Source organism: Neofelis nebulosa, chromosome 9 (genome assembly GCF_028018385.1).
Source record: "Neofelis nebulosa isolate mNeoNeb1 chromosome 9, mNeoNeb1.pri, whole genome shotgun sequence".
NCBI classification, from domain to species: domain Eukaryota; kingdom Metazoa; phylum Chordata; class Mammalia; order Carnivora; family Felidae; genus Neofelis; species Neofelis nebulosa.
In genome coordinates this window covers 109540121-109566502 of record NC_080790.1, presented here as the reverse complement: position 1 = coordinate 109566502, position 26382 = coordinate 109540121, and the positions used below count along the sequence as shown (strand labels likewise).

Below are 26382 nucleotides of genomic sequence, written 5' to 3'. Positions count from 1 at the left end.
TTAGCATTTTTTAATCTTTAAGAATGATTTAATTCTTCTGAAATTACTGGTCTGTAGGGATGCTATGGTTGGAGAATTCCACAGTTGCTCCTAAAAGGAAGTTGTGAAGATACAGATAACTTCCACTATTGGCTTATTGTAAATTCATAGATAAATACATTCTTGTTTTTGTTTTTAGGGTCTATAACTATGAGCCCTTGACACAGCTCAAGAATGTCCGAGCAAATTACTATGGAAAATATATCGCTCTGCGAGGGACAGTGGTTCGTGTCAGTAACATAAAGCCTCTGTGCACTAAGATGGCTTTTCTTTGTGCTGCATGTGGAGAAGTTCAGGGTTTTCCTCTTCCAGATGGAAAATATAATCTTCCCACAAAGGTAATATGTTATTTACCTACTTAATTATGTATCTTGGTAGAGAAGGCAAATCAGTTTACAGAAAACATTTCCCAGTGTTTCTGAGCACAGAGCTTATTCTTACTTATTTTCAGTTTTTAAATTATGAAATACTTCAGGGTACAGAAAATAAATCAATAAAGCATTCCTCTAATCATCACCCAGAATTTTACATATTGCCGGCTCCAGTTATATTTTTAAAGATCTAAAGCATTATGGATGTGATTAGTGTCTCTTTTGTGCCCCCTGGCTTCTACAATTCCCAGAGACAGTCATTGTCCTGAAGTTAATGTGTATCCTTTCCATTCATATTTTTATATTTTGACTTAATAGGTTTGACAATGATGTGTTCCTTTTATCTTTATTGACTTTAGACTATTGATTTTAAAGCCATAGAAAAGTCGAGAGAATAATATCTATAGAGCCACCGTTATGAGTTGACAGATATTAGTGTTTTGTGATTTAAGCTTAATTTTTTAAGCATAAAATACTAAGTATTAGAGTTAAAACTGAAATCTCTCTATTGCCCTCCCCAGTTCCATTCACTTTTTTCATCCTTAGAGGCAGCCACTCTTTGGAAATTGGCATAAATTCTTCAAATCTGCATTCTTATACCTAACAATATGTGTAAGGTTTGTTTTGTGTGTGTTTATGTGAATGGTATATTGAATGTAACATTCTGCAACTTTTTTTTCACTTGGTTATTTTGGAGTTTACCTATCTTAACACATACCTAATTCTTTTATCTTTACCATTGTGGAGTACCCCATTGAATGAATAGCGATTGTTTATCCATTCTCCTGGTGGACGTTTGTGTTGCTTCTGGTTTTTTACAACTACATACGATGCTGCAGAAAACATTCTTGTACATATCTCTGTAGCAGAGGAATTTCTCAGTTCTGGGATAAGCTTATTGTTAACTATTAGAGGTTGCCAAACAACTTGTCAGAGTGTTGGTCCCAGTTTACACCTCTACTGGAATGTTAAACAATTACCATTTCTCTGTATTTTCACTAACACTTGGTATTATTAGCCTTTTTAAATGTTGTCATTCTGGTGGGGTAAATGGTATTTCATTTTTAATATGAATTTCTACTATTTCTGTTGCAGTTGAACATCTTTTCACATCTTTATTGGCCATTCAGTTTCCTTCTTTATTGAATTTTCTGTTTATGTTTTCTGCTTATTTTTCTGTTTATACTATTGGTAAGAGTTTTTTATTAATTCTAGAAAATAATCTTTGATTATATACATTATAGATATCTTCTCCCAGTATTTGGTTTATCTTTTAACTTTGTGGTATATTTTTTGTTCTATAGTTTTAAATTTTGACAGGGCTAAAGTGATTGTTTTTTTTCCCTTATGACTTTTACTTTTTATGCCCTTCTTAAAAAGGCATTCTTCACTCGAGCATTATCAACATTTCTCTTACATTCCCTTTTAATACTTTTAGGTCATATTTTTTATATTTAGATTTTTGTTCATCAGGAATTTAATCTTGGGAATGGCATAAAGCTAAGGATCTAATTTTATTCTTTTAGGTGAAAAGCCAGTTGTCACCATTTATTAATTAAGCCCTCTATTCCTACTGACGTGTATTGCTTCTTCTGTGGTTCACTGTGCTTTTATAGACATGTGACTCTTTCATTTCACTGGTCCTATCCCAGCTCTATACAATCTTACTTATGCTGATCTCATTAAAACTTTTGATAAGGCAGGGAGACTTACCATACCTATTCTTATTTTCCAGGGTTGCCTCTACCAACCTTGGACTTTAATAAATTTAACATTTATTACATTTTTACACAAATTGAAATTTGTAGGATTTTCTTCTTTTACAAGAAGAACAAGATGTGTTAGATTCAGCTATTGGTTCTTTTTTAAAATATATTTTCTTAATATTTATTTATTTATTTATTTATTTATTTATTTATTTAGGTGGGGGGCATGTGCATGGGGAAAGGACGCACAGAGAGAGAGAGAGAGAGAGAGAGAGAGAATGAATGCCAAGCAGGCTCGGTGCTGTCAGTGCAGAGCCATAAATGGGGTTTGATCTCACGAATGATACAATCATGGCCTGAGCTGAAATCAGGAGTTGATTGCTTAACCAAATGAGTCACCCAGGCACCCCTCAGCTATTGGTTCTGGGTAATCAGTGGTGTTGGTAAATGGGTGTCACCTACTATTTGTCTGGGCTTAAGGTTCAGGCTCTGCCTTTAGCTCTTAGGCCAAAATTTAAATGCTGATTTACTGGATATTTTTTTTTTTTCAACGTTTTTTATTTATTTTTGGGACAGAGAGAGACATAGCATGAACGGGGGAGGGGCAGAGAGAGAGGGAGACGCAGAATCGGAAACAGGCTCCAGGCTCTGAGCCATCAGCCCAGAGCCTGACGCGGGGCTCGAACTCACGGACCGCGAGATCGTGACCTGGCTGAAGTCGGACGCTTAACCGACTGCGCCACCCAGGCGCCCCTGATTTACTGGATATTTACCGTACACCATGTTTGGTCAAGATACTTCCATGCCCTCTAGTATCGTGGGTGGTAATGCTGACCTGTAGGATGAGTGCTAGTGTGAAGAGGTTCTGCTTGTGTCTGAACTTTGGTGAACTGAAGCACTCAGAAAAATTATTGTTCCAGGAGATCCCTGTTTCAGTCACTATTACTGCATAACAAATCCCCCTAAAACTTAGTGGCTTAAAATAACAGCAGTCATTTAATTACTTCTCATGGTTTCTGTCAGTTCGAAGTTCAGAAGAACTGCTTGGCTGGGTAGTTCTGCCCCTGGGTCTCTTATGGAGTTGTAGTCCAATGGTGGCTGGAGCTGAACAGCAAGGGGCTGCAGTGGCTGGGGGCTGGGGTAGCTGGGGGCTGGCTGGGCATCTCTCCTCCAAGTGGTCTCTCCGGGCTGGTTTTGGTTTCTCATACAAAGTATGACAGCTTGGGATACTCATTCTGCACACATGGCTGCTGACAGCTTCAAGAGACAGACATCTAGCTCTCAGGAAGAAATGGCTTTGGCTCTTTTGAGCTAGCCTTAGAAGTCAGGCAGCATCACTTCTATCACATTCTGTTGGTTACAAAGTGAGTCATAAGCCTGTCCAGATTCCAAAAAGGGGATATTAGACTCCATCTCTTGATGGGGGAGTGGTAAGGTTCTAGAAAGGCTCTTGGGGAGATATTGTTGCAGTCATATTTGGAACTGGCCAATCTGTGGCACGATCTGTGAATTTATAAATGCATCTTGGGGTCCAAATAGCCAACAACTGACTTATAAAAACTTGAACACAACTCACATGGTGAAGACTGCCTTTGTGGTACAATAAACATTATATAAACAGAGCACAAGGAAGTGAGATAGGAGATCTAGGGATTAAGGAAGACCTAGGAAGCCTTTGGAAAAGGGGAGGATTAGGGCTGGGTACGTGGGACTGCATGTGAGAGGGCATTCAAAGATCAGGAGGCTACATGGGCACAAAGGAAGGAAGGAAGGAATACTTAGTGTGAGAGGCTTATGAGGAGCCTTGCACACCCACAGTGGAAAGAATAAGAGCAGTAATCAAGAGGGACCAGCTGTAAAAGTACCTCAAAAGCTTGTGATACAGAATTGATACAGAAGGAAATAGAAAGTCATTAAGCTCTCAGTGCATTTTACTTTAACACCATCCTGAGACCAACTTAAAACAATGTTAAATGAAGCATTTTAACTTGAATTTTCCTGAGATGTGATTGTAGTTTATTAAAATCTGGATGTGAATTAATCTTGTTGCAGTGTCCTGTGCCCATATGTCGAGGGAGGTCATTCACTGCTCTCCGTAGCTCTCCTCTCACGGTTACGATGGACTGGCAGTCAATCAAGTAAGCAATCAGACTATCAAATAAAACACAGGTTTTAGATCTCTCATACTGCCAAGTAAATCTATAATATTCCTGTATTGTACTGTGATTCTTATCTGTAGGCAGTGATACAATGTATAGTAAAAGATTTATTTCATCAAGAGTTTGTCTTGAAATGATAATTGCCTTTATTTGAAATTTGTTGTATATCAGATTCCAGAAAGGATTTAAAGTGCAAGTATCATATCCTTTTGCTATTGAGCAATAGTTCATTTTGTTTCTCATTTATGTGATTCTTTGAACTGGATGTAGGCCATCAAAGCTATATAATTTTCTTTCCATAATGAGCTATGAAAGAAGCATTGTTTAGAAATTTAAAATAAAGAATCCCTTAGAAATGGCATGTTTCGGGGCGCCTGGGTGGCGCAGTCGGTTAAGCGTCCGACTTCAGCCAGGTCACGATCTCGCGGTCCGTGAGTTCGAGCCCCGCGTCAGGCTCTGGGCTGATGGCTCAGAGCCTGGAGCCTGTTTCCACTTCTGTGTCTCCCTCTCTCTCTGCCCCTCCCCCGTTCATGCTCTGTCTCTCTCTGTCCCAAAAATAAATAAAAATGTTGAAAAAAAAAAAAAAAAAAAGAAATGGCATGTTTCATGTTCTCACTATCCATGACACATTTTACTATAGGTTTTTATTTTTAAGCTGTTTTTTGCAGGTTGTGTGTGTGTGTGTGTGTGTGTGTGTGTGTGTGTGTGTAGGGGGGTATATTTTTAACCCAATAATTTATTCTATTTTATCTGGCTGTAGTCCCATACATAACTCATCCCTTGAAGTCAGAGTGCTACCCAGGAAACCTGGCTAAAACAAGATAGAGATGGTTTTAAAAAAAAACTAAGAACCTAGAGAGAAGTGAGGTAGATTGCTACCAAGCCCTGTCCTAACTTTATCTCCTTCTGTTCTATAAAAACTAAGACCAATATGTACAATAATTAACTGTATACTATGCTGAGATCTTCACAAACACTCTTTTACAGTAGAAGAAAGGCTTAAAAATTTTTTTTTTACATTTTATTTTTTTAATGTTTGTTTATTTTTGAGAGAGACAGAATGTGAGCTGAGGAGGGGCAGAGAGAGAGAGGGAGACACAGAATCCAAAGCAGGCTCCAGGCTCTGAGCTGTCAGCACAGAGCCCGACGTGGGGCTCGAACCCACAAATTGTGAGATCATGACCTGAGCCAATGTCAGATACTTAACTGAATGAGCCACCCAGGCGCCTCTACATTTTATTTTTAAAAAGTTTAATTCCGGCATTGGTAACATACAGTGTTATATTAATTAGTTAGTATATATTAGTGATTGCTCGGCACTCATCACGAGAAGTGTGCTGTTAATCACCTTCACCTATTTCACCCATCCCCCAAATCCCCTCCCCTCTGATAGTCAACAGTTCTTTGGAGTTAAGAGTCTGGATTTGGGATTGTCCCTTTTTTTCTTTATTCATTCCCCTCCCAACCCCCCCTCCACCAACCCCTCACCCCCGTATTCCACATATGTGTGGTATTTGTCTTTCTCTGATTGACTTATTTCACTTAGCATTATACTCTCTAGCTCCATCCATGCTGTTGCAAATGGCAAGAATTCATTCTTTTTTATGGCTGTATTTAAGACTCTTGAATGTGATCTTGTGCTCTTTCAGTGTACAGATGTGCAAAGAAAGTCTGTAGGACTTTCACCACTGAGGGGGTAATGAGGGCCTCAGAGGAGCTCTAAGGTTCATAATAGGATAGGTGCACACAAGATCCAGGGTAATTTAATTATTTGAACAAAATCTCTTTGCTTTCTGGTAAAAATAGCAGACAAGAAAATAGGCTTAAATATTTTAATTAGGTTTGAATGATGATCTCTTGATATTAGGAAATCAAACTTAGAGAGGGATGCCATTTACATCCTTTTCTTGAATTTTTAAAAGTAAGATGTTGCTAAAGTTCATTTTGAATGAGTTATAGTAAAAATTTATTAGTATGATATTAACTTACATTATTGTTTTATTCTGTCAACATGTAGATCTATAAAATGACTATCTGCCCTAAGCTCTTCCTGCCATTAGTAGTAAATTCAATTTCATTTTTTCTGAAATTTAGCTTGGGATGGCCATAAAGAATTAAATTATTGTTTCTGAGCTAGTCATTGAAATATCTGAATGAATCAAGGTGAAAGCCTTACAAAGGCCTTGCTATTGAAGCAGTCCCAGTTCTGGGGGTTTATCTGTTGAAAACAGTCACAGTATGTGAAGAAATAGCTTGCTGAAAGTATGTTTTCACAGTGTTGATTTTTTTTTTTTAATAGGGAGCAGGCTAAACATCTGAAGAAAATATTATAAATAAGATGGTACAGAGGATTATTGTATAACCATTAACTATGATGTTGCAGGAGAATATTTTGAAATGACATCAAAAATGTTTACAGTGTTTTTAGTAATAAAGCAGGTCGCAGAATGTTATCTATTGTACATTACTGACTTTGTTTAAAAACATACACTGGTGAACTTTAGCCTCTACTACAAAGCTGTAATCATCAAGACAGTGTAATATTGGCACAAAAACAGACACATAGACCAATGGAATAGAACAGAGACCCCAGAATTGGACCCACAAATGTACGGCCAACTAATCTTTGACAAAGCAGGAAAGAGTATCCAATGGAAAAAGGACAGTCTCTTTAACAAATGTTGCTGGGAGAACTGGACAGCAACATGCAGAAGAATGAAACTAGACCACTTTCTTACACCATTCACAAAAATAAACTCAAAATGGATGAAGGACCTGAATGTGAGACAGGAAACCATCAAAACCCTAGAGGAAAAGCAGGAAAAAACCTCTTTGACCTCAGCCACAGCAATTTCTTACTTGACACATCTCCAAAGGCAAAGGAATTAAAAGCAAAAATGAACTATTGGGACCTCAGCAAGATGAAAAGCTTCTGCACTGCAAAGGAAACAATCAACAAAACTAAAAGGCAAACAATGGAATGGGAAAAGATATTTGCAAATGACATATTGGATAAAGGGCTAGTATCCAAAATCTATAAAGAAATAACCAAAGTCCAAACCCAAAAAACAAATACTCCAGTGAAGAAATGGACAGCAGACATGAATAGACACTTTTCTAAAGAAGACATCCAGATGGCCAACAGACACATGAAAAGATGCTCAACGTCACTCCCCATCAGGGAAATACAAATCAAAACCACACTGAAATACCACTTCACGCCAGTCAGAGTGGCTAAAATGAACAAATCAGGAGACTACAGATGCTGGAGAGGATGTGGAGAAACAGGAACCCTCTTGCACTGTTGATGGGAATGCAAACTGGTGCAGCTGCTCTGGAAAACAGTGTGGATGTTCCTCAAAAAATTAAAAATAGATCTACCCTATTACCCACCAATAGCACTGCTAGGAATCTACCCAAGGGATACAGGAGTGCTGATGCATAAGGGCACTTGTACCCCAGTATTTATGGCAGCACTTTCAACAATAGCCAAATTATGGAAAGAGCCTAAATGTCCTTCAACTGATGAATGGATAAAGAAGATGTGGCTTATATATACAATGGAATACTACTTGGTAATGAGAGAGAATGAAATCTGGCCATTTGTAGCAATGTGGATAGAACTGGAGGATATTATGCTAAGTGAAGTAAGTCAGGCAGAGAAAGATACCACGTTTTCACTCATAAGTGGATCCTGAGAAACTTAACAGAACCATGGGGGCGTGGAAGGGGGGAAAATGTTACAGAGAGGGAGGGAGGCAAATCAAAAGAGACACTTAAATACAGAGAACAATCTGAGGGTTGATGGGGGGTGGGGGAGAGGGGAAAGTAGGTGATGGGCATTGAGGAGGGCACCTGTTGGGATGAGCACTGGGTGTTGTATGGAAACCAATTTGACAATAAATTTCATATATTAAGAAAAAAAAAAGGAAACCAGTTTGACAATAAATTATATTTAATATAAAAATAACATACACTGGTGAGAAATACAAAACCATGTTGAGAGTATACTGTCTAGGAAGTAAGATTGGAGTAATTGTTATTTTCTTCTTTATGTTTATCTGTGTTTTAATAAGAAAAGTTTAAATGTCTAATTTTTTAGAGCAAGGCATCCTTAGCATGTTGTGTCATTCTGAGACTTCTCATTGCAGTCTGCTAGTGTTTGAGTGTGTATTGAGGGTGAAGGTGCAGGGTTGGTGGTGGTAAAGATGGAGGAAAATCCCAAGTAAGGGTCCTTGCTCTATTTTTATTAGGATCAGGAGGCTTACAAATGTGATGGGAGTGCACAAAGAGACAGTGAAATCATGAACATTAACTCATGGGCGTGAGAGAAATGGGGTTTTGAAGATAGGCGGTGTTAGGGGTTTGGGCTAATACAAAACAAAATCCTGGCACCAGGCAGAAGGTTGTTTACAGTAGATGTGAGGCCCCACCTCTGTTTACCTAAACTGGTCTAGGGGACAAGAAAGACAGAGCATGCTGCGTCAGGGTCAACAAGGCACCTCTCTTTAGCTAATTAACTCCTCTCTGGGCAGCTTGGCCCTGCAGCGGTCCATAGCCCTATTTACCAGTTTACCTAATTTGTTCCTTCCTTCCTGTGAAAGCAGCTTTCTGCTATTGTACTAAGTTGGGGGGGGGGGGGCATTTCCACTCTGAACACCTAATCTTTTTAACTCATCCTCATCCTGAGATTCCCTATTCCTATACCTTTGTCCTATATTGGGACCTTTGCCCCGCTTTACCTATACTGGGGCCTTTGCCCGGTTTACCTAATCTTATTTACCTAAATTGTTTACTCAAACTTGGGTGTGTACATCCTATGGATTTCTAATTCTTTATGCCTTGTTAACCTATCAGTGCAAGCTCAGGGAATTCCTAAGCTTATTCCCCACAGTAAAAAGTAATGGTAAAAAGGGAATTTTAAAAGCAAGAGAAAACAAGACAGTTACATACAAAGGAAACCCCGTAAGGCTATCAGCTGATTTTTCAACAGAAACTTTCCAGTCCTATCTTTTTTGAGAGCCACAATTCAACCCACTGTAATTATGAAAGAAATTTGAGAATTAAAAATAATTGGTAGTAGCCCAAGTGTCCATTGATAGATGAATAGATAACAAAGATGTGGTGTGTGTGCGTGTGTGCGCGTGCGTGTATTTACTCATATAACGGTATGTTACTCAGCCATAAAAATGAATGAGATCTTGCCATTTGCAACAATATGGATAGATCTAGAGGGTATAATGGTAATTGAAATAAGACAGAGAAAGAGCAATACCATATAATTTCCCTCATATGTGGAATTTAAGGAAGAAAAAAAAAGAACAAAGGAAAAACGAGAGAAACGAAAAAACAGACTCTTAACTATAGGGAACAAACTGATGGTTACCAAAAGGGAGGGAGGTAGGAAAATGGGTAAAATAGGTGACAAGGATTAAGAATATACTTAATCATGATGAGCACTGAGTAATGTATAGAATTGTTGAATCACTATATTGTATACCTGAAACTAATATAACACTGTGTTATAAATGTATGTTATCTATACTGGAATTGGCGGGGGTGGGGGAGTGGGGGGAGCCAGGAACATACCACAAATGCCAGCCTGACAAGTGTTGGGCTTTCAAAGCCATAGTCGGTTTAAAGCTTTTCCCATCATGTGCCAATAAAAATCCTATTGGCCCAGAAGATTTTATGAAGTCATTGTGGAAGCTGTCTAGATGGCCCTGTGGAATGAGAAAATACATGTGCCACTGGCTTCATCAAATGAGCCCCCTCAGTGGTCATTCCCAGGGCCTGGGAGGCCAAGTTGCACTTCCAGGGGCAGATACTGATTCAGTTGGTGAAAAGAAGACAGATGAGAGGCCCTGAGCTACTGATCTCTTGCTGTACAATTAAACTGGAATATGAGTGTGGCAAAAAAAAAAAAAAAAAGTTTTAAGGTAATGCATGTAAATGTTTTTAAAAACTCAAATCAGTAGGGGTGCCTGGTTGGTTGAGCATTTGACTCTTGATTTCAGTCCAGGTCATTATCCCAGGGTTGTGGGATTGAGCCTCACATTGGGCTCCACACTGAGCATGGAGTCTGCTTAAGATTCTCTCTCTCTCCCTCTGGCCCAATCCCCTGCTTGCGTGCTCTTGCTCTCTCTAAAAAAACAGAAAACAGAAAACCTTCAATCAGTATAGAAGGCCACAGTTCCCACAATTTCTCGTCTTATACAGAATTTAGATGACACCCTTGTATGCCTTCCTTCCTTCACTTTACTCACCCACTTTCTGTGAATCATGGACGTTAGAGACGATGTGCTTGCTTTTACTTCTCAGCTATGATGTTAATTTTACATTGTCAAGAGTTACTTCTGTTTTCCTATAATAATTGTCTTCTTTGTTTAATTTATAGTTTATATCTAACAAAAACAAGAGCATTTACATTTTTATGATCTTTGTTCAACAAAGAACCAAGGAAGGTGATCAGATGCTAAGAAAAGGAAATGTAATTTATATTACTGGGATGTGTTTTTCGTGTGTTCTGCCCCTTAAAGGAAATGATCCAAGCATCAAAATCAAAATGAATTCTCTTTCTTTATACTCCCCTAAATTATCCCCTATTTTAATGTGCTTCATGTTTGGACTGTAACTTTGTTATTTAGCACTTTTGAAATCTTTTTGTCTATGGTGTTCTGAAGCAGTGAGAGTACATCTAAATGTGACTTCATCCTGTTTTCTCTGTTTATATATGTTTTTTCTTTTGATGCTCCCAATTAGATACATCCATTGGATTGTTCATCTGTCTTTTAATTTTTTTTCTTTTTAACTTTCATTTTCTAGTTTTCTTTGGCTTTTTCTAGTTTCTCTCCTATTAATATTTGATTTTTAGAAACATATTTATAGTTTTCCTGATCTCACGCTTATTTTCCAGTAGGTGCCTTTTTATAGGTGCTTATTCTTGTTTTATGGTGTAAGATTTTCTCAAAAACCCTTAGGCAGCTTTTTGTTTGTTTCTAATGCTCTTCTCCTCCCTAAATTATTGCCGTTTCATGATGAAATATCTGATGAGCAATGAGACGTTAGTTGGAGTAGGTAGGGTGGGTTTCCTTTGCCATTTTGTGGATAGGAGTTTCTCCTCATGAGGCTTCCCCCCTGGATAAGAAGGTAGGGATTCCAACTAACAGATTTTACTATGTGAATGTGTTTTCGAATTGCAGTTGGGCTTCTCATATGCCAGAATAAGGAGGCTTTATTCTGGAACTCTGATACCCTCACTAGATGCCGTAGCTCCCCACACAGAGTAGATGGATCCATTTCTTTAGCACAGTGCTGTGGTTTTTGCCAAACAGTAAAGCCTGGTTTGCTGGGATGCCCTCATTCTTTCCCTACCCCCATCCACCCACCTACCAAAAAATTATCAACAGTTCTGTGCCTTGTCTTTCAGTTGATTTTCCTGTTTCGTTTCAGCCATCCACTCCTACTCTCCATTCCTGCCGACTACAACCTAGAAGCCTCTCAAGGGCTCTGCTGAGAATATTGGCTCCCACTTCTCTTGTACCGTTGTAACTTTTTCCTGTGTGTATTCTGAACTTCATTTTGTTTTATCCATTAATACTTTCCCACTTGCTGTTTTCTAAAATTTCAAGATCTCTTGTTTATCAGTAACACCTCTGCACACCTAAAAACTTCTCTTTATTTAATGACTGCCATTTTGGTGGACATTTTGGAGAGAGGCTAGGCAAGCGTATATACTCATCCCGCCATTCTTTTTAATTTTTTTTTTTTAAGTTTATTTTGAGAGAGAGAGAGAGAAAGAGAGAGAGAGAGCAGTGGAGGGGCAGGGAGAGAGGGAGAGAGAGAATCCCAAGCAAACTCCACACCAGCAGCACTGAGTGTGATTGGGGCTTGTGATCTGAACCGAAATCAAGGGACGCTTAACTGACTGAGCCACCCAGGTGCCCCTCATCCTGCCATTCTTAAAAATTTTTTTTTTTTTTTCAACGCTTTTTATTTATTTTTTGGGACAGAGAGAGACAGAGCATGAACGGGGGAGGGGCAGAGAGAGAGGGAGACACAGAATCGGAAACAGGCTCCAGGCTCCGAGCCATCAGCCCAGGGCCTGACGCGGGGCTCGAACTCACAGGCCGTGAGATCGTGACCTGGCTGAAGTCGGACGCTTAACCGACTGCGCCACCCAGGCGCCCCCATCCTGCCATTCTTAATTGGAAACAGCTGAATTAATTTTAGATACATTATTGATTTTTTTTTTTTTATTTTTTACTACTCTGCCCTTTAGCTCAGTACCTTGTGGATTCCAAATAGTTGACATGTTGAAGAAATGACTTAAAGTCAGTACATAAACTGACTGAAAATTGTTTAACTTTTTAGAATACAGGAGCTGATGTCTGATGATCAGCGAGAAGCTGGTCGGATTCCACGAACAATAGAGTGTGAACTTGTTCATGATCTTGTGGATAGCTGTGTCCCAGGAGACACAGTGACTATTACTGGAGTTGTCAAAGTCTCAAATGCTGAAGAAGGTATGGTATAACTCTTCTCATTTTGATTGTCCCTCAATAATTTGTTAGCAGTCATCTTTTTTCTTTTTAAGGTACTTTTGAATCTACACTAGTATAGGGAAGGCTTGTTTCTTATACAGGTGAAACTTTTCCTTCAAAATAAAGGTTTATTTGTAGCTTATTGTGCCTTTCTTTTACATGCTGTTCAAGTCTTTGTAGGGAAAATGAAAATACCAATTATTGTACTTCATGCTTTGAAATTTACAGGTTCTCGAAATAAGAATGACAAATGCATGTTCCTTTTGTACATTGAAGCAAATTCTGTTAGCAATAGCAAAGGACAGAAAACAAAGACTTCTGAGGATGGGTGTAAGCATGGAGCACTGATGGAGTTTTCACTTAAAGACCTTTATGCCATCCAAGAGATTCAAGCTGAAGAAAACCTGTTTAAACTCATTGTCAAGTATGTATGAGGTTATCTGAAATTTTATTATGTATATGTACCATAGGGGTGCTCTTGGCTACTAGTAAGAAAAAAACTAGTCAAAATGGTTGCAAATTACAATTCACAGGTCAAATCCAGCTAACTGCCAATTTTTATATGGCGCATAAGCTAAGAATGGTTTCTGTTTTTGTAATGGCTGAAAAAAAAAGAGTATTTCATGACACACAAAATTATATGAAATTCACATTTCACTGCCTGTAACTAAACTTTTATTGGAACACAGCCACAGTCATTCATTTATGTAGAGTCTGGCTGCTTTCCAGCTGCAATGACAGAGCTGAGTAGTAACAGAGAATGGCTCACAGATATTTACTGTCTGTTCCTCTGTAGAAAAGTTTGCTGATTTCTAGTTTTATCCATAAAGAAAATTTACTATCTCACACAGGAAGTTAGTTACTCAACAGAAGAGTGATGGGACTATGAATTCCAGTCACTTCAATTAGTGGTATGTCAGGGGTTGTTTGTTTACTTTCAAAAAGGAAGAAAGATATCACATAGAAGTCACTTCAATAAGTATTTCATAATATTCTTTTATTTCCATGTTTTTGCCATGTAGTAGAGAAGAAGCAAAGTAGAGGCATTTTTGCTTTAATGGTTAAGAGGTTTTTTTGTTTTGTTTTTTTAAGATAAATCTAAGTTAGAATCCTTCTTCAACCACTTCCATTGTGGTTGGATGCATGTTACTTATTATCACCTTGATTTTTATCTTCCTAAAATAGAAATAACAAATTCCTGTCTCAGAAGGTTGTACCAAAGATTAAATGAAATTCAATAATATATTTAATTTAACACAACATGCTGTTATTTTAAAACATTGACAATTTTTTGGACAGTTTTGAAGAAACAATAAACAAGAGAGACTGAAAATTGGATATACCTAAGGGTGGTGAAGATCTGAGGTTTTGAAATGCGTTGCATTTTCCTTCACCTAGGCTTAGGACACTTTAGAGAATTTGACTCTTTTTGCGTTGAATATGTTAATTAACTGACTAAGAAAGTACGCAGTTACTCAGGGGATTCTTTGTCCCTAAACCCTCAGAGACTTCCTGTGAATGGGTAGCCATCCAGACCCACCCTGGGAGAGGAGGTACTCTGAGCTGAAGTGGGGGTGTGATCTGCGGATCAGTGACTGTGTGGTATGTGGGCTCTGAGCAGATGGGGAGGAGTAACCTGGTTGAAGATCAAAACGCCTCTTCAATTGGTTCCTCTTACCCATTATAAATAAGAGCAAATGTTTGCAGTGGTCCTTCTGCTATACTTAACTTACAGAAAGGTTTTCTTCCCACAGGCTGCTTTTACCGTTCAGTTCTAAATTTGTAATTTCAGCATCCAAAACCAGAAGTTTTCATTTGTTAACCTTGCAGGGGTTGACAAATTAGGCAGGCTGCCTGGTTTTGTAAACACAGTTTTACTGGAACACATCCCTGTCCATTCATCTACACATTGCTTTCACACAAGTTGAGTCGTTGTGACCCAGACAGTAAAATTGAAAAGATACAGTTTCTGGCCCTTTAAGGAAAAGTTTGTCTACCTTCGTTAGAGTAACAAGTAGAAGACCATGAAAGCAGAATGCAGAAGACAGTGGAAGGTTATGTTTCAGTTTAGGTTCCTTCAGAAGCAATGATTTGGGTAAGCATTTATTTGGGAGGTGATCCCCAGAAATACTGGAAAGGGAATGGGGGAGTGAGAGAAAGGGTGGTAGTGTATGGTGCCTCAATGAGGAGGTTACTATAAGCATCCAGGGCTTAATCCTCTTGAGACCTCGAGATACTAGACTGTGTAGAACTAGCCTCAGTATTTTTCTATCCAAGGGCCTAGATTTGGGGCTACTCTTGGAATATTCTATAACCCAGCACTTTCAGCCTGTCCTGCCTGCCTGCTGCTGCTGCTTCTGCAGCCCGAGAAAGCCCTTCAGCAGACAGGTGGAGGTGTGTGGTCAGAAGCTAGCAGTAATTATGTGGGAACATGCTTAACAGTGAGCACCAGGGGGATGTGGCAGGACAGCAACTTCTGTGTTTACATGTATTAAAAGGGATAATGATTTATACTTAACTCCTGGTTACATCTCTTCCACTCTGGCCTTTTCTGTGTGACCCTTGTTTTTACAATTGGTAAATGTAAATATACCTCTTTGTAGTCATATATGGTCTTATTCTGATCCTTTGAGTTGAGCTGAAAAAATGAAATTTTATCTCCTCTTAAAGTATCATTTACTCAATTCACCCATTAGTCTTCTTTCCATGACTTGGCTACACAGCTGCCTATTCATGTAAAATGCAATATAATTCTGTATCCTAAAGTAGAAGACCATGATTATGATGTATTAAAGGCTGGAGATGGATCAACCAGATATTTGGGTACTTTAAAATGCTTTGCGGGGTGCCTGGGTGGCTCAGTTGGTTAAGTGTCCAACTCTTGATTTCAGCCCAGGTCATGATCTCATGGTTCTAAGATCAAGCCTGCATTGGGCTCTATGCTGGGCATGGAGCCTGCCTGAGATTCTCTCTCTCCCTCCCCAACTGCCCATCCCCTCCTTGCACACACACTCTCAAAAAAATAATAAATACAATAAAAATACATTTAAAAAAATAAATGCTTTGCAAGTATCCTGTCTCCCTTACACAGGCACAGTTTTTAAAGCATTCTTCCCTTTATGGATTAACCAAGAACTTTGAGAAATTTACTGGTAGAATAAAATGTCTTGGGTTGCTTGAGGGATGTAAACTATATGTTTGTCTTTATTTTTTTATGCTAAATAAACCAAGTTAAGCAAGTTGTAAAGTAAATCCTCTAATGGATTGATGAAATGAAAATAAGAATTTCTAAGTTGTATTTTGTTTTTCAGCTCACTTTGCCCTGTCATTTTTGGTCATGAAGTAAGTATTTTACTTCATCTTTACCCAAAAATACATAAAGTTGGCAAAAAAAATAGCTAATTTCTGTTAGCCAGATGTTTGTATTTTAATAGGTCATTATTCTCCAGAAATGAATGATGTGAAAGGCAAACTATAGCTTCTTGTAATAACAAGCTACTTACTAATTCAAGCTAATAGGAATGAGGTTCTTTAAAGTGACTTTAGGTGTAAAGTATTAAAGCAGAAGCTAACAAATATTTCCCAGTTTTGTGGAGTAGATTCATGCTTTGCAAGGTAGGTCTTTACTCAGTAAAGATACCTCTTTGATTTTATGTGCTTCCTACCTTTTGCTTTTTAATCATTTACATTATGGAAGTTTATATTTTAATTTCCTTAGGAAAAAAAGTAAAGTTCAATCATGCTTTTAAAAAAAAATCTCAAATAAATGTAAATATAGAGGGAAGAACATCCCTTTTTTGCTAGTCATCTTTATGTTTTTCTTACTTTGGGGGTCCCCCCCTCTTCTTTCACACTTGAGCTTGTTAAAGCAGGCTTGGCATTAGCACTCTTTGGAGGAAGCCAAAAGTATGCAGATGACAAAAACAGAATTCCAATTCGAGGAGATCCACATGTCCTTGTTGTTGGAGATCCAGGCTTGGGAAAGAGTCAGATGCTACAGGTAGGAAATCAATCATCTCGTATTTAATGTATTCCTTATAAAATGTGTGATTGATTCACAAGTGAATTTTCTCAAAGCATGCAGTGTTTGTGTTCTAGAGGATATGGTTGGTCTGGTGGTATAAGTGAATTGGGGTTTATGTGAGTAAGATGTCACTTCTATCTGGCCATCCTTTCAAATCGAGTCAGTCTCTGTCACACAGACTGTTGCAGGCATGCTGGTCTATTGAGAGATTACCTATTGTGAAATGTTAACCATTTCTCTAACCCCCTGCTTTTTTTGCGTGGTATCAGTTTTGGTAGTCTTTTTTGTTGTGGCTTCACCTATGAACAGAATAGTTTGTGAAAGTAAAGAGCAGGGAAGCAAGGTCACACATTCTCTGATCACACAACTACATAAACAGTGTATTGAGCTTAAGGAACAGTGTGATAAAGGTAAGAGATCTGTCTCTATACATCTTCACTGCTCTGAGTTTAAAGCAAGGCAACTTCTGTGAAAAACTTCTTGTTGGTCCCCAGGAAGATTCTGCCTCTGCCAATCAGAGCCTTGTGGTTCTCCCCATCAGGGCTTATGATGGCCCTAGAAGGCTCTGCTTGTTGGAATGCTTGTGGTTGCATTTGAGTGACACCTGGTAAGTCAGCCATAATGTCCTTTCTGAGAATGCCCATGTGTCCCCATTCCTCACCACCACCCCCAGTGTAGAAAAATGTGACCAGACCAGGGGTCTCTTTGCTAAGTTGTAGTCCTGCAGCTACTGCATCTTTGTCCAGGGGTCAGAACCTTGGTTGCATATCAGAATCACCTTTGGAACTCTTTGAAAATCCTGGGGCCTGCCTAGTCCAACTGAATTAAGAGTGTCTGGATTAGGGTCCTAGTGTCTGTGTGCAGATAACCCACCACAGGTGATTGTGCTGTGCAGCAACCAGGATTGAGAACGACTTTGACGTCATCATTGCATTATAAACCCACTGTCCTTCACATCAGAATCATTATATATTCCCTACATTTGATTGTTACATCAGCCATCATTATAATTCCTAAGCTGACATTTCATTTATGTTTCCATGTTCCTTTGGACCAACTGGGCCTACTTTAAAAAAAAAAACAAAAACAACTCTGTCCTGAGCCCTTGCTAGAAACCTGACAGCAGAGACACAGCACCTAGTTTTAGGGGAAACAGTTGATGATAAAAATAAAAACAGGATACCTAGCCAGATTATGCATGTAAAAGGTCCATGTGTGGACCTGAATTGTTACAGCTTTCTTTTCTTTTATATCATTGTGTATATAGCGAATTAGTGTATTATAGGTAGAAGCCTGGTTAACTTCCACAGTGGCTAGTTATCTATACAAATAAATCTTACAGTTTATACATTTTGCTTACGGTGTGTAAAAGTTCCATTTTTCTCTCTTACTCCTTTTTATCCCCCTCTTACTCCTTTTTTATTTAAGAAATAGATATTAGCAGATAATGGTTTCAGAATACATTTGATGGTACTGAAAAAAATTTAATACTAAGAAATGGCATTGGCAACTTTTCATAGTTTTTAGACCTGGAATAATGCCTTTTAAACCATGGGCTCAATTTAAAAATAGAAGCTGTAATGTTGGTGGAAATTAAATGTTGTAAACAGAGGAGGGTATTTGGATGTAAGTCTTCTAGCCCTGCTAAACCAGTTTTGAAAAATTAGGCTAATACTAACAGTCATCATTTACTTTATATTTTTAATCCTCTTTTCCTCTGACCATTTAGTAAGCCATCATCATCCTCTCAGACTAATAAGGGATTACAAATAACAAAAATAGTGAGGGGCGCCTTGGTGGCTCAGGTGGTTAAGCATCCAACTCTTGATTTCAGCTCAGGTCATGATCTCAATGGTGGTGGGATTGAGCCCCCACATCAGGCTCCATGCTGAGAGCCTGCTTAGGACTCTCTCTCTCTCTCTCTCTCTCTCTCTCTCTCTCTCTCTCTCTCTCTCTCTTTCTCTGCCCTTCCCTTGCTCACACTCTCAGAATAAACATTTTTAAAAATGATAGCTACTGTTTATAAGCTAGATATCTTAGGGCCCCTTGGGTTGGGCACTGCACATGTCCAGAGCACACTATCAACATAGCAGTGTGAACATTGTCTCCTGTGGTTATGCAGTGCACAGCACGCACAGTGGCCTTGCATTGGGCACTTACTATGTGCCAGGTACCAGATTTAAGTGCCTTATATACAAAATCTCATTTATTCCTCAGGGATATACGTGATTAAACAAGGAAGCTGAGGCTCAGAGAGATCTGAGAGCAGCATAGCCAGTACATGGTAGAGCCAAAATTTAAACAGGTTTTCTTGGGGCACCTGGGGGGCTCAGTCAGTTAAGTATCCGACTCTTGATCTCAGCTCAGTTCATGATCTCAGGGTCATGAGTTCAGGCCCCATGTTGGGGCCTAGGCGTAGAGCTTGCTTTAAGAAAAAGAATAATAACAAAAACCCAGGTCTGCTTGACTCTGGAAGTCCACACTTTTAACTCTTATGTTATTTAATCACTTTTCTGACCTGCCGTAGCTTGTTTACTCAGGTGAGCATTATTGAGCCACTTTATTACCTGATGTATAAAGAAGCATTGAAGCCTTTGAAATTAAAATTGGTACTCATGTGTTTTCTGTTTGAACTTGAAAACGAAGCATAAAATGAAGTTGTATAATATTCACATGACCACAGTCATCAGAGGCAGGCTGCCTGGATTTGATTGAATCCTCACCTCCCACCTTCATAGCTACTGTGAGTTAGTGTATGCAGGGCTTGGTTTCTACGTGATTAAGTGGGGATGTAATAATGCCTTCCTACCTCACTACTGTGGTAGTGAAGATTGTATAGTAAAACTGTTAGAAGAATACCTGGCAGGGGTGCCTGGGTGGCTCAGTCGATTAAGCGTCCGACCTTGAATTTTGTTCAGGTCATGATCTCATGGTTCATGAGATCAAGCCCTGCATCAGGTTCTGTGCTGACAGTGCAGAGCCTACTTGGGATTCTCTCTCCTTCTCTCTCTGCCTCTCCCCTGCTCGTGCTTTCTCTCTGTCTCCCTCCCTCCCTCCCTCTCTCTCTCTCTGTCTCTCTCTCTCTCTCTCTCAAAAATAAATAAATAAACTTAAGCAAAAAGAATTTCTGGCATATAGCTGATATTTGTAAGCAGTTACTATTTGTTTTTCTTTTACTTTGGTTGATTCTCTTAAACCTTTTGTTTCCTTAGGCAGTATGCAATGTTGCTCCACGTGGTGTGTATGTTTGTGGTAATACCACAACCACCTCTGGTTTGACTGTAACTCTTTCAAAAGATAGTTGCTCTGGAGATTTTGCTTTGGAAGCTGGTGCCCTTGTACTCGGTGATCAAGGTAAGAGACCAAACTCTCCACTGTTTACAACATTTAATTTTTCACTAATATTACAGCTTCTATTTTTAAATTGAGCCAAGGGTTTTAAAGGTATTATTCCAGATCTAAATAATTAGTAATTCTGGGGCTTTTGGGTTTTGTTTTTTTTTTTTAAGTCTTTTCCAGTTCATTTCTTTACATTCTGTTCAAGAGGCATTTGGACAGCACTGTATTGACCAGTGAGTTGAGAATGAGTGCCAGAAAAAAATAACTGGAAATGCAGTTTACCCTGCGGAATTGAAACTGGTACTTAATGTCATTCATTGTCAGAATCTTGTGATAGACACAATTATATATCAAGTCAGTCAAGTCAAATAGGTATAGATAACTCCTTGCACTTCCCATTTCATATCAACCATCACAATTGTTTAAAAGACTGTTTTAAAGCTTTACGTCAAGCTCCCTGTGGGGTGGAATATGGTTATCTGTTGAGTGCCACATTTATCTTGTCTAATACATAGGTGCATAGTAAGTACTTGCTGAATGCATTACTATTACTTAGTTCAGAATACTTCGAGATGCCTTGGAACTGAAAATAAGGTAAATGTTGTTATCCTTTACTCTCAGAGGACTTACAATAAGAATTTAGACTATTACATTATAATTAGAATTTTGCTGTATTTTAACCCATCTCATTGGATGTTTGTCAGGATTTGATGGAGAGTTTATAAGAAATCCAGTTGGAGGGCTTAGCAAGAAGGGATCTCTGATTAAGCATTGCTACCTAAGTTTCTCTTTGTGATGCTGTAACTCTATTGGAAACATGTTCCTATGTATGTGTCAGGCAGTGCCCAGATTCCAGTCCAGTCAAGGCCATTCATTCCTTTGTTTGCTGGCGACCTCCACATTTCTGAATCCAGATCCTATCAGCAGCCCCCACCCACCCCCTTCCTTAATACTTTACCTGCTTGGTTTCCAGGACACTCTACTCTTCTGGTTTTCTTACTTCATTAACTCTTCCTTCTCAGTCTTGGTCTTTATCTCCCTAACCTTAACTGGTTGGCACCTCCAGGTGCTTAGGTTTTGTACCTATTTTCTTCTTAGTCTGTGTTACCTTCTCAATGATCTTATCTAGTCTCATGGCTTTGCCTACCTATATGCCGAAAATTTCCAAATTTATATCTCTTCTTCCTTGAACTCCAGGCACATTTCTTTTTTTTTGAGAGAGAGAGAGAGAGAGAGCATGAGCAAGCGCAAGCAGGGGAGGGGTAGAGGGAGAGAGAAAATCTTAAGCAGTCTCCATGCCCTAACTTGGGGCTCAATCTCACAAAATCAAGAGTTCGATGCTTAACTGAGCCAAAATCAAGAGTTGGATGCTTAACTGACTGAGCCATCTAGGCACCCCCAGGCACATATTTCTTTTTTTATTTTTTTAATATATGAAATTTATTGTCAAATTGGTTTCCATACAACACCCAGTGCTCATATCAAAAGATGCCCTCTTCAAAACCCATCACCCACCCTCCCCACCCTCCCACCCCCCATCAGCCCTCAGTTTGTTCTCAGTTTTTAAGAGTCTCTTATGCTTTGGCTCTCTCCCACTTTAACCTTTTTTTTTTTTTTTTTTCCTTCCCCTACCCCATGGGTTCCTGTTAAGTTTCTCAGGATCCACATAAGAGTGAAAACATATGGTATCTGTCTTTCTCTGTATGGCTTATTTCACTTAGTATAACACTGCCCAGTTCCATCCACGTTGCTACAAAGGGCCATATTTCATTCTTTCTCATTGCCACGTAGTACTTCATTGTGTATATAAACCACAGTTGATGGACATTTAGGTTCTTTCCATAATTTGGCTATTGTTGAGAGTGCTGCTATAAACATTGGGGTACAAGTGCCCCTTATGCATCAGTACTCCTGTATCCCTTGGGTAAATTCCTAGCAGTGCTACTGCTGGGTCATAGGGTTCTTAATGCCTGTTTTTACAGTATCTCTATAACTTCCTCAGACTTAACACATCCGAAATCAAAACTCCGATATTCTCCTTCAAACCTATTTTTATAGTCTTTCCCATCTCAGTCAATGATAATTCCATCCTTCTATTTGCTAAAATCAGAAAATGTACAGTCATATTTGGCTTTTACATATACCCCACATCCAGTCTATTAACAAATACTGTGGGCTCTACCTTCCATATATATATATATACAGTATCGAGACTCTTCTCCATTGCTGCTACCCTGATCCAAGACACCATCATCTCTTACATGAATTATTACTGTGATCTCCTAGTTGGAATGCTTGTCACCACCCTTGCCCTTTCCATTGTTCTTAACAAGGCAGAACAATCCTGTTAAAACTCAGATAAAGTTATTCTCCTGCTCAAAACCCTCCAGTGGCTTCCTATCTCACTCGGAGTGAAAGCTCAAGGCTTGACAGTAGTCCAGGGCCATTCACATTCTGGCCTTTTAATCACCTCTTTTGCCTCATTATCTACTACTTCCTTCTTATTCTCCAGTTACACCACCAGCACATTTTACATTCCTGCATTAGGCTTTTTTACTTGTTATTCCCTTTGCCTGTGCTTCCCTTACTCCAGATAAGTCCACAAGGCTTGTTCCCTTTCCTCCTTGAAGTTTTTGCTCAAATGTCCTTTCCTTACCCGAGAAAACTGATCTTATATAATTATGCCTATCTCATGTAGTTGTTGAAATATACTATCTTTTGAATATGCATATCTCTTATTTCACCTGTTTGAACATAAGTCTTTAAGCTTTCTGAGGGTCATTCGTATCTTCATTTTTGTAGCACTCACAACACATGCCTTGCCTATGAAAAATGTTGAATGAGAAAATATTACATAAAAGTTAGTTACGACAAGTGTTTTATTTGCTGTAAAACAAGCACAAATTCTCTACTGTATGACATTTTATAATTTTAACTGCTGGAAACAATTACAAATAATTTCCTTATTGTGGAACAGTTTCCATCCTGTAAGATTTGGAACTTAACCAAAGAAAGCTTTTTGTCTGTATTATTTTACTGTGACTGTAGGTATTTGTGGGATAGATGAATTTGATAAGATGGGGAATCAACATCAAGCCTTGTTAGAAGCTATGGAACAACAGAGTATTAGTCTTGCTAAGGCTGGCATGGTTTGTAGCCTCCCTGCAAGAACTTCCATCGTCGCTGCTGCAAATCCAGTTGGAGGACACTACAATAAAGCCAAAACAGTTTCTGAGAATTTAAAGTAAGTCTCTTTGGATATTTATACCTTTAATGTATTGAGTCCTTATAAATCAATAAGAAAAAGATAACTGAGGACATAATAGTTCACAGAAATGATAATTTCTAGTAAATGTTCAAAAACATGTTGAGCACAACAAATTAAAGCAATGAAGTACCGTTGATAGCTACCAGATTGGCAAACATTTTATATATTAATAATCATTATTGGCAAAGGGTTGGGAAAATAAGTTCTCACATATTCAGGTTAGCGTATTGAAGGACAACTGGCATGTTTATTATCACTGTTTGAAATATACATTCCATTTGTTTTAGCCAGTTCTACTTTTAGGAATCATACTCACAGAAATAGTCATGTAAGTGCACAGAGACGCATTTACAGGTTGGGTATTATGCCATTGTATATCACAGACAAAAAGCGGAAACAGCTTAAAATGCCCATTGGTAGGAAAGTGGTTAAACTATGGAAGGCCGAACAGTGGAGAATAGCAGGTATAAAAATGGAAGTAGCTCTGTGTGTGCTGATAGGGAAACATGTCTGTGCTTACTGTTAAGTGAAAAGAGCACATTACATATTTACAAATGGGGTATGACCCCACTTTTTCCCCAAAACAGAGTTTGTATTGGTATGTGTGTATGCTTTGTCTTCTAGTTTGTTCTGTACAGGTTGGACAAAAGGCATAGGGAGGGGAAAATAGGTTGAAGTGATTGTGGAAGTGAGAAAAAGACAAAAGAATGCCTCATGTGAAAAATTGGAAGCTTAAATTCTAGAGGGAAAAAACCCAAATTTCCTAGTATTTGATAATTTGTACCTTTAATACAGAAATGGTACATGGCAAAATATACAGTAGTACTTGGAGATGCTATACCACCACCACCAAAAAAGTCAATCTAGGGACCCCTGGGTGGCTCAGTCGGTTAAGTGGCCAGCTCTTGATCTCAGTTCAGGTCTTGATCTCAGGTCATGAGTTCAAGCCCTATGCTGGGTATGAAGCCTACTTTAAAAAAAAAAAAAAAAAATCAATCTATTAGTTTTTCTTATTAAAATGACAAAGTGCTATATTAGAAAGATCCTATTGAACAAGGACTTGGTTTTTAGATTCTGGTTTTTAGTGGTACCCAAACCTGTTTTGGGGTGTTGACCAAATTCTTTAGCTACTCTGAATTTCAGTTTTATTGTCTCAAATAGAAGGATAATCTGATTGGTGGGATCAGGGACGATGACTAAGTAGAACACAGCATTTTTATTATAATGATTCTAATGACTTCTAAGAAAAAGTGGGTTTTTTAATCTAAATAATCATAGATGCTTTGAGAGACTCAATGTCTTGGTGAAAGAAAACATACAAAAGATTAAAACGACCCAACTAGATAACCCCTGGTGTATCATAGCATTTGTTTTAAAATTCAAAGGCATTGTGAAACTTACCATTAGGTAGTAATATAGAACACAGACATGGTGTGAGAAGGAGCCTTATCATTAACCTACCAAAGGTAGGTACATGTATGACTGGTGTGTGGCCTGGTGTCTCTCCAGAGTTGGTGGGTGTATCGAATACAAAAGCTATTGTTTGTTTCTTTAACATAAACTTTATTTTTTTAAAGTTCTACATGGAACTTCAATAGTAAATAAGTAAATGGTTTTCTACTTGTTTTGATTCCAATCATTGTTTCTTCCTTCTTCCCTGCCTCTTAGAATGGGGAGTGCCCTGCTGTCCAGATTTGATTTGGTCTTTATCCTGTTAGACACCCCAAATGAGGACCATGATCACTTACTCTCTGAACATGTGATTGCAATAAGAGCTGGAAAGCAGAGAACTGTTAGCGGAGCCACTGTAGCTCGCATGAATAGTCAAGATTCAAATACTTCCGTACTTGAAGTGGTGTCTGATAAACCATTATCAGAAAGATTAAAGGTATGAATGTTTCCGCTCCTTAGTCATTCATTTCGGTCCTGTTTGGATGTCAGAGTTCAGTATGTTGCTTATTGTAGAGTAGTAATATATAAGCTTTCATGCCAAAACCTTTTATATTACAGTAGTAGGGTTTATATAAACTGCATTAGAAATAATCTGTCACCTAGACTCAGAGCTGGAACTACAGTGTTGGGCTTCTTTGGAAAGTCTTTTAGAACTTTATATGTATCTAAACAGGTTATTTTAACAGAAAGATTTTATTTGCTATCCTTGTAATCTTTTTTTATCATGCTTCAGGTGGTTCCTGGAGAAAAAATAGATCTAATTCCCCACCAGCTGTTGAGAAAGTACATTGGTTATGCTCGGCAGTATGTCTATCCAAGGCTGTCCACAGAAGCTGCTCAGATTCTTCAAGATTTTTACCTTGAGCTCCGGAAACAGAGCCAGCGGTTAAATAGCTCACCAATCACTACTAGGCAGCTGGAATCTCTGATTCGTCTAACAGAGGTTTGTTTCAAATTCATGCTTTTTTGACTTAAAAATGGGGGCAAGGGGCGCCTGGGTGGCGCAGTCGGTTAAGCGTCCGACTTCAGCCAGGTCACGATCTCGCGGTCCGTGAGTTTGAGCCCCGCGTCAGGCTCTGGGCTGATGGCTCGGAGCCTGGAGCCTGTTTCCGATTCTGTGTCTCCCTCTCTCTGTGCCCCTCCCCCGTTCATGCTCTGTCTCTCTCTGTCCCAAAAATAAATAAAAAACGTTGAAAAAAAAAAAATGGGGGCAAGAGGTGGTATGATTTCTGTCAATTTCCTGCATAATTAACTTGATTTTTCTTCCAGCTGAGAGGCAATTACAAATGGATGTATAAAAATGTTTAAAAATGTTTGGCCATATCTGTAACAGAGCCAATCAAGCCACTTCTTTCTAGGCACAGAACCAGTTACTAACCATGCAACTTCCCCCCCCCCCCCCCCCCCTTTTAATGACATTGAAGACTCCTGGAGTGTGACAAGTAGTTAGGTTAATTAAGGATTCTGAGATTCTAAGTTGA

The 26382-nt window shown here is 38.7% G+C and overlaps 1 protein-coding gene across 5 annotated transcripts in view; it reads left to right on the top strand.

Moving 5' to 3' along the window:
- The window catches only part of MCM8 (minichromosome maintenance 8 homologous recombination repair factor), a 57240-nt gene that overhangs the window by 11932 nt on the left and 18926 nt on the right, over positions 1–26382 (top strand). For all 5 annotated transcript variants that reach the window (XM_058684921.1, XM_058684922.1, XM_058684919.1 and 2 more), the window contains exons 7-16: positions 179–377; positions 4169–4254; positions 12649–12800; positions 13047–13242; positions 16130–16160; positions 16678–16818; positions 20055–20196; positions 23230–23425; positions 25118–25337; positions 25635–25844. In XM_058684921.1, the coding sequence (XP_058540904.1) occupies positions 179–377; positions 4169–4254; positions 12649–12800; positions 13047–13242; positions 16130–16160; positions 16678–16818; positions 20055–20196; positions 23230–23425; positions 25118–25337; positions 25635–25844 (1573 nt within the window). The remainder of the gene's footprint in view (positions 1–178; positions 378–4168; positions 4255–12648; positions 12801–13046; positions 13243–16129; positions 16161–16677; positions 16819–20054; positions 20197–23229; positions 23426–25117; positions 25338–25634; positions 25845–26382) is intronic.